Source organism: Mchenga conophoros, linkage group LG18 (genome assembly GCF_057382185.1).
Source record: "Mchenga conophoros isolate Kocher_MC1m ecotype Shallow Benthic linkage group LG18, M_conophoros_male_GT1.1, whole genome shotgun sequence".
NCBI lineage: Eukaryota > Metazoa > Chordata > Actinopteri > Cichliformes > Cichlidae > Mchenga > Mchenga conophoros.
Genome location: NC_140543.1, coordinates 30748693 through 30761474, shown reverse-complemented (window position 1 = coordinate 30761474; position 12782 = coordinate 30748693). Strand labels below are relative to the sequence as shown.

The window sequence follows — 12782 nt, the reverse complement described above, 5'->3', positions numbered from 1 at the left end:
TGCATTATAATCCATCAGTAGTTCTCATTTTGCTCATTTAGGGACTACATAATGGACAATTTAGATTGTTGCTTTCAGATTTTAATGGCAAATGTTTTTTGTAACAAAGCAACAAAGCAAAAGAAAGTCCACAAAAAATCATTGTAAAGAAGGATTCTGCAAAAAGGCTATATCAAGTCAGTGATTATTACAGGCCTTCAATGTATTCTTTAACCCACACAGATCATTCGTTCTATGGACTGATGGTAGATCAGTTGAGAGCTAAAGAAAAGCCTGTTGCCTTATTATATAAGACTGCAAGAGTTGGTGCTGCATTTCTGTGTGTAGTTTCAGTGAGAAAGGTTCAAATGTCCCCTGATGAGAAGCATTTAAAAGAATCACATTCTTGCCTTCATTCACCCATATTGATACCAGATAGTGACGTAATTTGTCCCAGAAGCGTGGCAGAGGCATGTCTGCAAGTACAGTGAATAAATGGGTTAACTGTCTCTTCATTAGCTGCCATATTCAATGCACATAATTCACATTCAGCAGTCTGACAGCACAAGTTTTAGCTCTTCCCGTTAGCCGGTTCGACAGCATATGGCGTGAAGCAGCAAGTTAGCAGAGGGAGAAAATGTGCCTGTGTGAAAGTGAGAGACAGTGTGGCTGAGACGGCGTGAGACAGAAGAAGAAAGGCATAAAGGAGGGATAATATGATCGAGAGAGGAGAAACGGAGTAATAGGACGAGATGGAAATGGAGCGAGGGAGGAGAAAGTGACTAAAAGAGGGAGAGAGAGAAAATGAGAATGTGAGGCGGATAATGGGAGATGGAAGAGAGAGAGAGAGAGAGAGAGCAGGTGGCCGGCGATATACCAAACCCGCCATGAAATATTCAATCTTTAATCAGACTCCCAGCATTCCCTAACAAGGCGTGAGAAAGATGAATTAGCCCTTCGAGTTTAGGGAGCTGATCCACACAAAGCTATCTCCTGCAACACACTCACGCCAACTAGAATCAAAAAACACACACGCACTGCTGTATCAGATGTGTGCCTTCTCTCTCTCTCTCTCTCTCTCACACACACACACACACACACCAGCAGCTACAGAAGCCTCTGTAAGTAGCCAGTATGTGTAGCTTATTTTCACTGGGGGAGGATGAGGAGATATATCGCGGCTGAGATTAATGGCCCACACACCGAGTTAGGCAGAGGGACAAACAGACATGCGCGTGTCGACAGGAAGCAAGACATGCAAATACAGTCATGGCAGCGTTCCCACTCAGCTCCCGCTGCACCCTGTGCCACATCCTCGAGAGGAAATGTGTCGAAATAGCCCCCAGTCCAACTGTCAAAAAATTCAGTGAATGATGTGAGCTGCTGCATTATTAAAGCAAACTTATTTGTTCTGTTGTATAACGTGCTGTCAGTGTGCAGGGATATGGACAGATGCAGGGTCGATTCAACCAATAAGGTACGTACAGACTGTTTTAGGTGGACTTGTCATAATACTGCAAGCTATGTTTTCTGTTCTTATTTTGATGTAGAAGGCTGTGATGGATTCAAATGAATAGCACATCAAAAAATGTCTCGTAGACTGCTTACACGTCTGCATCAGAAAGATTTATGAGCTCAGAGTTTACCACAGAAATTTCATCATGAAGATTTTGTAATGCTGAAAGCCTCTCACTGATACAAAGATTATGAATCACTATTGTTTTGGATTGTGACCTCTGAAAATGCAAAACCGATCAAGTCTCCTCTCCTTTCACATATGTCTTGTGTGAACCTCTCACATGGTTTCATTTAGGTCACTACTTAAGGCAGAAAGACATCCAATTATCCAATTTTGCACAAAAGTTGAGTATAAGAGAAAAACCTGGTGTTTTTGTACTCTTTCTTTCTTCCTTTGTAGCCTGACATTTGCCTGGAACCTGAAGAAGAAACTGAACGTGCTCCAGTGACGCTCTGTGGAATCATTTGTTTAGATTTGAGTCGCAAATTACATCACCAGCTGCTAATATATCCTCCTTTGTAGTCTGGTTGTACTCATCCCGGTGTTTTTGCCCCAAGTGGCAAAACCAGTTTGTTGTTTCCATCTTCTGCAGAAACAATTTTCTTGGATATTTTACAAAGTATTGTGTTTAGTTGGTGGTTGCTGACCCAAGGTTTCCCAGAAGAACATTACTCAAAGCATCACACTCTCTTGCTCTGCCAGCTTGCCTTCTTCCCATAATGCATCCTGGTGCCAGGTGTTGTTCAGGTAACAAATAGTGACATACTGTGTGTTATCAGAACCAGCTTTCACATTTTTTCATACGCAAAAGGTTTATTTTTAATCCAACGTGCTGGAGTAAAAGACCCAAAACAAAATGATAAAAGCACGTGTCACTACTGAACTGTAAGACTAGCACCACGTCTCCAGTGAGAAAAAGCAAAGCCACAGCAGCTCTGAAGCCAAACGATGACTCATCTTAAATGCAGCTAATTCTCTCAGTTCTCTCTGTGTATAGGGCGTTAAAAATAACACAGCGTACAATTTAAAAATAACACTGTTTTAACTAACAGAGACTTTTTTAGATGTGGCCGGTAACAGTAGGACTGTGAACAGCACAACATCTTCAAAAAGAGACTTCTCCAGTTGTATGTTGGATTCTTGAAATGTGTGAATACTGTTTTTTTTCCTAAGGAACAGGTAGAGACACCTACCGCAGACAGCCGGTGGCATTGCGGAGAACCTGGGAGGAGTGTAGGTGCAGTTTGCGGTCCTCTTGCGTGTGCGGGGAGGTGTCCCAGCCCGAGTGTGGGATGATCACAGCGTTGGTCAGAACGGCCAAAGCGTCCTGGATGATGGGCATCTTCAGGGCATCACATGATGACAAGTTCCACAAAACACCTGAGGATGGCAAGGAGATGGAAGTTGAAAAACAAAGAAGAGTTCAGAGAAAAGAAAAGGAAAAGCAGGAAGGAGACAGAAAGAAAGGCAGACACAGAAACATCTTCAGGCCAGAAACCACTTAAATATTTAGTAGGTTTTAGTGAGCTGCTTGATTCAGCAAACACTGCAACACAGACAGCTACTGGCTTTACAGCAATCTGAAGAGCCAGACACATGTTCTTAAAACTAGCATGACAGACATTTCCAGAGCTTGACATGTTACAGGAAGTAAAGCAGGTATGGATAATGAAATTAACAATGGCAGACGACGCCAGCGGTTATTGTTCTATGCAGATGTCTGTGTATTCTCCATTGCATTGTCAGTATTCAGACGTGCCCTCAAAAACACTCCAAAATATCCTTCTGCCTTTCTGTCCTTTATGTAAATAAAAGCTTGCACAGAGCGAGTAAAACTGTGGCCTTATAGGCAGACGTAACTAGATTTAACCGATGATGCTGTTACGTCTGGTTCAGTTTGGGTAAGAAGGAAAAACAGCCGAGTCCGTGTAGGTGTCAAAAAATAGTGATCTTTATTACACACTTTGCGCAGTCAGTGTGGGAAGACAAGTTGCAATACAATCCTTCAGACAGACAAGTGACATGAAAACAAGTAATAACAAATAACAAATTTGGGGACAGGTTAACCTAGAGCCCACTAACTGGCCATTAGGGGCTCTCTCTCTTGGAGTAATATTGCCCAAGTGTGAATAAAACAAATTGTGGCAATAAAAGTGATTTAATGATTGGAGAAACCTGAACATGATACTTGTCTGTTGTGCTGAATCTTTTATTACTCTTATGATTTGCAGGTGGTTGTAAATAAGCTGTTTGCTTTAACAGGTTTGCTTTTTAGCTGAATTGCAAAATACAACTAGAACGATTAATTGAGATTAATCGCAACTAACCTGAAACTGAGGAGGTTCTATATAAGGAAGAATTAAAACAGGTATAAAATGCATCTGATCTTTAATTGCAGGTGTGACCATGAAGATTTTTGGTACAGATTGCAGGTTGTTGCTCATTATTGAAGTGTGCTCATAAAGGCAAAAAGCTATATAGGGGGTCTATGATTTGGTCTGTGTTTAATAATTTAGGTATGGAAAAATTAAAGGTTTTTAGACAATTTAGGGAACCAGTGAGAAGCATAATTAGATGATCAGAAACTGAGTACTAGACTTAAACTTAAGTTAGAATTAAGAATGCCCAATTTGTTTGAGGTCTGTTGTTCACTTTTATACACACATTGCAAATGTGCTTATAAGGAGACGGGATGGTCCAGTTGACGAAGGATCGGATTGATATATTGGAGGTATTGACTTCAAGTGAAGAGGGTTAAATGTATGCACGCTTACACACATAGAATCGGAATCAGAATCAGAATCAGATAAATCAGTCACATAGGCATAGCATAGGATTGGAATAATCAAAGTCAACAACATTAGGTTAGGAGAGCCAGCGCAGGAGAGGTGTTGGCTTTCTGTCTCTTGCAGAGAAGGGAACAGACACCAGACGGGGACACGGAGATATGGGGACCCTTCACAGCAACTGGGGTCAAGTGTCATGGCCTTGGGGCTCCTTGAGAAGATGGATCCCATAACCACAGCGATAACCAGGAAGGGGTTGGCGAAAACTAGGAACACCAGAGACCAACGAGGTTCGAGAGGCTTTTGGCAAAAAGGGGGACACGGCGGTGACAACGGACAACTAACATACAGATCTTTGTTTGAAAGTGGGGCAGAATAATCCCCAGATCTGTGTAACGACTGAAGGGTGGTCTAACCCCGGAAGTCGAAGAAAGAAGAATCCGAGGGCGTTTCTTCACTCCAAGAGGAGGTGGTAAAGGGGCCTGAAGCGTGTCAGGCTGAAACTCGAGTCTGAAGCTAAAAGAACAGCTGGGTTGTGGGAAAATTGGAAATTGGAAAACAACGGAGGTGTTGGGGTTGATAAGTGTCATAACGTGTTTGTTTGGTTTGGAGACAAATCCTGGTGTGAGTTGGGCTGGCAAGCCAGCCCAAAGAGGAGGAATGTGACCAGGAGATATTTTATTTTGTATTCTTATGATCACAGTTATAATTAGAAGTATCAATCATTAATCATTTATCATTGTGGAATCTGAGGACAGTATAATCTTTGTTTTATATCTATGGTAATCTGAGTAAAGATTAATGTATGCAGGTTATCATCATTGTACTCAAGTCTCAAATGGTATCCACAGCATTGTATTCACCGTCCATAACTGGAGGGTCTAGCAGGACCTTGTTCTAATTCATTTGCAGGCCTACATCAGAACATGCACATAGAGAGTTATGTAAACACGCACGTTCACCCTTATTTACACAGGGAGGTCATGTCAGGACATTCTCTAGTTGGACACACAGGCTCACCGAACTGCACAACATGACATGTCACACACTTGGTTTTCTCTAAAGTATCATCTGATGTTTGTATAAGGAGAACTTTGGACTATGGGGAGACTGTTATCATTTCCAGTAAGGTCTAACTGTGTGATGTCATCATGGGTTATATAAGGATGGGGAACGGTCCACTCTTAGGAGATCTGTGGCTGTACGCTTGTCTTCCCATGCTTCTGTCTTAGAAGCATGTAATAAAATCACTATGTTTGTCACCTACACGGACTCGGCTGTTTTTCCTTCTTACCCAAACTGAACCAGACGTAACAATGCATACACCCATTCATGGGGCCAAGAGCATCACTGAGCTGTTTGAGTATAAATTTAGGATCTGGGCTTCGTGGTCATTAGTTATTATTGAAGATGTTGGCGGGACATGTTAGACTGCATTTATTAAAACATCAAATGAGGAATTATTTCATGAAGGTGGTGTTCTAGTCCTTCAGCAGACACTTGTAGAATGAACGCCACGCTGTAGTGAAGCTGCTCTGGTATCACTCAAACGCTGTCAGGAAGCTACCACTGTGTTTTGTACTACCCAAAACATGTACATGTACTGTTTTGTACTGCCATGGATCAAATAAAGAAACAGACAAACAATTACTGGTGCAGAGATATCTGTAACTATCCAACTATTAAGACTTTTTACTTCCACAGGAGTAAAGTCTGCTACGCTAACGCCTTATAACTAACCTTAAAGTTTAGTTTCAAGTCACCGGTGGGCTGCTGTAATTAATGATGTACTAAAGGCAGTAAATCACTTAGACAAAATTCCACTGCACATTTCTCCTGTTCTTAATCCTCACCTGAATTGAACATACAGTGACCAACCAACCAAGAAACTGGAGTAACTTTCCTCTATCCTACCACTTAAGGTCCACTTCTCTAGCCAGTTGCCACACACACACACACACACACACACACACACACACACACACACACACACATATAGTTCGCTGACTCGAGTGACTCACCCACAGAGACACACAAACACATACAGTGCACATATCAGGCTGAACCTATCAAGAAAAGGACAAAGAGGGTAAGAGGCAAATCACCATATTTCGACATTGAGCACTCCGATTTCTTGAGAGGTTTCACATATGTATAAGCTCACACTCGTGCACGCAAATTGTGATAACCTTGAAGTACTACAACGTCGTAATTCTTGTTGACCTTCATCTTACAAATTGCCTGCGCTCTAATCTATGTATTCCTGTAATTATATGTTAAAGCATTTGAGAGTGTCCACCCATAGTCATATCTGCACTTATCTAGCACTCTCTTTTATGGTAGTAATTATAGCCGTAGTAGTGGTAAAGCATCCTATCCTCAGATCTGTGTGGGAGTGTGTGCTTGGAATAAGGCGTCCTCTCTTCGGAGCTGTGTTGTTCACTCACGGCTGAGCAGCAACTCTGTAATTACAGCTTCTGTTATCTGTCTTTGTGAGTTTGTATGAATTTGTGTGCGTTTGTGTGCACGTCTTTGAGTGCCATCTAAGCCCCTTGACAAATCAGTCTTAACCCTGTCTGCTGTTTGGACCATGTGTGTTTAAGACGGTGCAGTCCCGCTTTGTGGTCAGAAGGAGTTTCTAAATGATTAGCTTCTGGTTCTATGACAGCAATTAGCTGGGAGTGTCATGTTAGCAAAACAGACTAGCTGCCATTTCATTTTTTCTCCTGCTCAACAGGCCAAAGGCGGCATGCTGTTTCTTGTTTTCTTCAGTAACCTTGGCATTTAATATAATAATTGCAGCTGACTTTTGTATCTGTGAGTGAGCGAATTTTGGTGTCTTTAACTCTTTAAAGGTGCCATTTGCTAAGCGTACAGATTTTGCTGAATATTAGCTTAGCAATAGCAATACTGGCTACAGTAAAAAAACTACATCTCATTAATTCTACTAAAAAATGCTTTCTTAACACTTCTCATCTTGTTAGCTAACAAAATACGCTGTTATATCAAAGGACAGCCTAACTAGGGTTTTGTTCAGAGATAATAAATGATAAACTCTGACTTTAGTACCTTAATATCTTTAGAGTAATCATCTCAAAGTATAACACCTCATTAATCATTATTTTTGGAGCAGACACCATTATCAAGCAATGTTCACAGTTAGTGCCTGCTTTTAACATATGACCTGCTAAATGGGATAGTAAGGGACAGTAGACAGCAGTAGTCCAGGAGGAGGGAAGCAAAAACAGCTGGCAACTGCAAAGGCTGAGTGAGTTGCATGTGAGGATGGACAATAAGGAAGTAGAAAAGGACTTGTATCAGTGGGCTAGGCAGAGAGACTGAGCTAGAAAGGATGTGCAGCAGGTTAGGGTTATCAAGGGCAGGAATGGAAGTGTGCTAACAGGTGAGGAGAGTGTGTTAAGAAGATTGAAGGAGCAGGAGGTGCTCATGAGTGTAGAAAATTAGAGCGTGGAGAACAGATGTGAATCATGATGTCACAGACATATGACGTGCAGAGGATTAGCAAGAAGGAAGTGAAAAGAATGAGGGGTGGATAGGCAGTTGATCCAGATGCCATACATGAGGAGGTTTGGAGATTTCTATGGGAGAGGGCTGTTGAGTTTTACACCAGTTTGCTTATCAATTTCAGAATGAGGCCTGAGGAAGAAGTTTTCTAGTACTCGTTTTCAAGAACAAGAAGCAGAGCTGTAGCAGCTACAGAGAGACAAAATTCACGAGCCATACCATGAAGATATGAGAAAGAGCATTTATGTGAAAATGGAGCAGTTGTTCCATTTTCACATAAATGGCCTCCTTGACTCCTGACTCAAACCAGCGTTCCTCCCTAACCAGGATGTCTATAGTCTCATCACTGAAAGAGTGGCCATTGTGGAGTCTTGGCCTGATGAGGTAGCTCTTCTGCACTGAGCAATCTGCTTAACCAGGTTGTTTGGTTTCCCCGATGTATAATTCACAGCACTCCTCTTGTAGTGCCCAACAGTATATTATTCTGTGCCAGGGGAAGTGATCCTTGGGGTGGACTAGTTTTTTGGTGTAAAATGCCTTGGGGGTTGAAAGCCAAAGAGACACAGTGTTTCAAGAAAATGTAACTCATTTGTTCTCATAATTCTGACACATAAGGCATCATCAAAATCTTTCATTTAGACATACTGTATGAATGAACAACAGTGATCTGTAGTGAGGAGATGAAAGAGAGCCTGGAGAAGTGGAGGTATGCACTGGAGAGAAGAGGAACAAAAGTCAGTTGAAGCAAGACAGAACACATTTGTTTGTGAGAGGGAGACAAGTGAAAGGGTGGGAAAGTGAACATGGTAGAGACGGTGACAGTAGATGAGTTTAAATACCTGGATTCACCATTCCAAAGCAACGGACAGTGCACAAGAGAGGTGGAGTGTCAGGAATGATTTATGACAGAAGAAAAGGAGCAAGAGTGGAAGGGAAGCTTTACAGGAGAGACCTTCTATAATGTATACTTGGAGATGGCAGCATGAAAAAAAGAGACAAGTTGAAGATGTTAAGATTTTCATTGGGAGTGACCAGGATCAACTAGAATAGAAATGTATATATTTCAGATGGAGAACTAGGGTTGAGTGGTTTGAAGACAATGTTAGAAAGGTAATAGCTAGATGGTTTGGACATGTGCAGAGGAGAAATACTGGATATATTGGACAAAGGATGCTGAATATGGAGCTTGCACGCAGGCAGGAGAAAAAGAGACTACAGAGAGGATTAATGGGTGTAGTGAAGGAGGTAATGCAGAAGGCTGGTGGGACAGAAGAGGATGCTAGAGATCAGGTGTGATGAAGACAGATGATCTGCTATGGCGACCCCTAAAGGGAGCAGCTAAAAGAAGAAGAAGAATCAGCTAGGCACAAAGGTCTCGGATGTAATTTAAGTAAACAACACAATGCACCGATTATTTCTCTCTTGGACAGTAATGTTAAGTAGTAGTTGTTGTTTTTTAATGACACTAAAACTACAAGCAGTTTATATAAGGATAGTTTTGGTTATGTAGATTTTCAAAATTTCTGACGAAACCTTAATATGTTTTTTTAAAATTCCACTTGTTGCTAGCAGCATCACTTTGAAGAATCAATGTCTTTATATCTCTGGATTCTCATGCACACCTTATGAGACAGATATTTGTTACATTGTGACATTTGGGCCACACATACACCCACAGCATTCACACAATACTTGCCACAACCCATGTTAAGCATGCTACATGACTTCTGGGCAAGATGAGGCCCACACAACACTTGGCAGTGTGGTGACAGAGTTTTGCCAAAAGGCCCAAATGTGTCTGATATTTGGGCAAAGTAGCTCCTACATGCATGTTTATTTAAAAATGATGCAAAGAATTAAGACATTTTTCCTGGAAAGTCAAGAGGATTGCAAGAGCTTGTAATTTGCAATTAATCCATGCATGCATGCCTAAATTGTTACTAAAATCTTTTAAAGTGTTAGATGTTGTCTATCCCAGTAGCATTTCCTAATCTGTGAACAACACAGAGGCTGCTTATTGTGATGAAAATAGCCAATTAGCTCTACATTCTGCAAAATCTAAAAATAATGCATTTAATGTCCTGTGGCTAAACTGTTGGAGCACAGTGTGTAATTTCCCATTGTTATAGATCACACATTAGTTATAGCCTGTAAGTTGATGTCATTTTTCATATTTCAAAATTTGATCATATAAATATCTATTTTCATCTCTTTTAACTTAGTGGTGTCTAAACAACTCTGACAGATCTGCTCTTCAGTATTAAATTTGGTCTGACGGACTTAACATGTCTGCAACTTGCAGTGTTCTAATGAAAAACAGTGACTCTCCCACAATGTGAATTTCCATTTTCAATGCATGCTAAATGAGTGGATAAGTAAGAAATAAACACATATTGCACATGTCAAAAATGCAATGAATGATGTCATGCTGCAGCTGCAAGACAAAGATGACTTTTCCCCATCCTGAGTAAAGTCAGCTGTTTGCCAGCATTGCTACTCGCTGTGCAGGGTATGACATCATCTCCCTGAGGTGAAAGGCAGTGGGATTTTATCTTTGATTTGAAACACACGCTCTCTCTCACACACACGCGCGCAGTCTCGTGCACACATAATATTGCCTCGATGTACACTGGCTCATGTTATTGCTTGCTTACACACATGGATTCAGGCATGCACAAACACTTGCATCCAAGCCCTTAAAGACATGCGCGCACACGCACACACACACACACAGTCATAAGTGTGTGACAGATGAAGGAGGTTAATTGCCTCAGCCTTACATCATGAGTGGCAGCAGGAGGTTGTTATGTGGAGGGAGGGGAAATGAATATGTTGGCTATGTCTCTTTGTCTGTGAAGCCATTTCCCATCTTTCATTTGCAGCGTACTTTCATCCCACTGTCATATTTCTCTCTTCTGCAACAGGTTCCTTTGTCCCCCACTTGATCTTGCTCTCGTTTCATTTTTTATTCCTCAAGTCTCCCAGTGTATTTCAGTAAGTGCTTGCTTTTTGACACATCCTTGTTGTGGACCACTTTGAATCTGAGACTTCAGAGATTGCCATTCTGTTTGTGTGTCTACCTTTCCACAGGCATGAAGGTTGGGCTAGTCATCAGACTACAACTATATTAAAATACATCTGATTAGGACTGTAATTCTCCGACGTGAACCTTAACACTGCCGCAGCACAGCAAGAAGATTGTGGGTTCAAACCTGTTGGTCGTCTGAGGCTGAATTTGTTTATTAAGATTCTCCTTTCACTTTTCAACCAAAGTTTGATGCAAAAATGTTTTTTCTAGACGTCGTTTAACAGTCTGAGAAGACAGCTTGTCACTTTTCCTTTTAAACCAAATCTCAATGTTGGTCAGCCAACAAAGTCATCTTTTGGATGTCTATTCAACAACTATTATCAACTATTATCGAAGCCACATTTGAAGCTACTAGTACTTGAATGTTCACCCGTTTAAGAAAAAACTGCACACTCTACATCAGTGCAGTCAATTATCAGCTTTAGTTATTGTTTCCTTACACACAAAAAGGGAAAAAAAAATAAAAGAACACACTCCTATTACACAACATATCATACTCTCAAGCATATGGTTAAACCATCCTGCCCACTGAGCAGTACGGTATATGCTCTATATCTGTTGAAATGCATCACTGCACCTAAACTCATTTATGAGAAAAGTCAAGTGAACACTGTGCAAAAAAAATACATAAACCAGCAAAGATGTTTGTTCTGTCTCACAGGGAAGCTCACCTCTGCTAATGTGCTTTTCTAGCTTTTTCATCTATAGGCCTACAATTGCTATAAGTTCCAACAAGAAATCCCCTTCAGGAGCTGCTTGCATTCAAGTTACGTACATAACATCTCTAGGGAGCCCACGCTAGTGGTATGACCTTGAGAACAGCAGGGGGGGTTTTGTAGTAAGAGAGACCACCCTCCTCTGACAGACTGTGTACACCACCTGCCTTCTGAGTGGCTCCGCAGTCCTTTGAACAACTGAGGATAAATCAGTTGTCACCTTTACTAATTGTTGAAATTGTGCAGTAGAAACACAATGTAGATTACAGCTAAGGCAGCCCTGAAGATCACTGGCGACACGCTGAGCCAGCCGTCTTGCAGCTGAAAGTGACCAGGCTCACATTTTTATCCCTTACATCAGCAGTCCCCAACCCCCGGGCCTCGGACCGGTACCGGTCCGTGAGTCGTTTGGTACCGGGCCACGAGAGTTGAGGCTCAGGTGTGAAATGTATGGTTTTCAGGGTTTTTATCGGTTTTCAGCGTTATTTTGTTATCGTTTTTATCGTTACCTCGGTTTTCCTGGTACTTTTCACGTGTGTTATGAATAAATCTTCTTTTTTCGGTACCGGTACTAGTTTTATTTTGTTGTATTTATCCGCGACACCTTAAAGGCCGGTCCGTGAAAATATTGTCGAGCATAAACCGGTCCGTGGCGCAAAAAAGGTTGGGGACTGCTGCCTTACATGACACAGAAAGGAGATTTCTTAAAGCAGGGTCAACGGCAGCACAAAGATGCATCGTATGGATTTGACTTGAAAGAACAGCCTACGTGCAGCTTTTATACCGATCTTGACTGAATAAATTCACTGAATAAAAAGGTTATGAAATATATGTGAGATTGTGCTGATATCAGCAGACTTAATTACAATGGCTAGTTCTGTCATGGTCGGCTGTGTGGCAGGCAGGCAGGAGTGGTGGACCCAAAATGCAGGATTCTCAGGACACGAGGTTTAGACAGAAAATGCAGCTTTATTGCTGGAGCAGAACATCAAGATAAAATAAAACTCACAAAAGCAAACAAAACTCTAAACAGAGATGCAGGAGGACTGGAAATCCTAAACACGCAGCAAGTGAGGGTGAACAGACGTTAACGATGCGACACCGAGTAGGGGAAGACACAGACACTAAATACAAGAGGTGAACGGAGCAAAGAGGAAACAGCTGGGAGA

General features: G+C 41.6%; 1 protein-coding gene and 1 long non-coding RNA gene across 11 annotated transcripts in view; one reads left to right on the top strand and one right to left on the bottom strand.

Annotated features, from left to right (window-relative positions):
* The window catches only part of ctnnd2b (catenin (cadherin-associated protein), delta 2b), a 244366-nt gene that overhangs the window by 32451 nt on the left and 199133 nt on the right, over positions 1–12782 (bottom strand). For all 9 annotated transcript variants that reach the window (XM_085255835.1, XM_085255837.1, XM_085255839.1 and 6 more), the window contains one exon: positions 2692–2878. In XM_085255835.1, coding sequence (XP_085111961.1) covers positions 2692–2878 — 187 coding nt within the window. The remainder of the gene's footprint in view (positions 1–2691; positions 2879–12782) is intronic.
* On the top strand, positions 1338–5550 carry LOC146554180 (uncharacterized). 2 transcript variants are annotated; one of them, XR_014889625.1, is made up of 2 exons: positions 1338–1456; positions 2678–5550. It is a non-coding gene; the product is annotated as an uncharacterized LOC146554180 (long non-coding RNA). The 2 variants fall into 2 exon arrangements; XR_014889626.1 differs by having other exon boundaries at positions 2672–5550.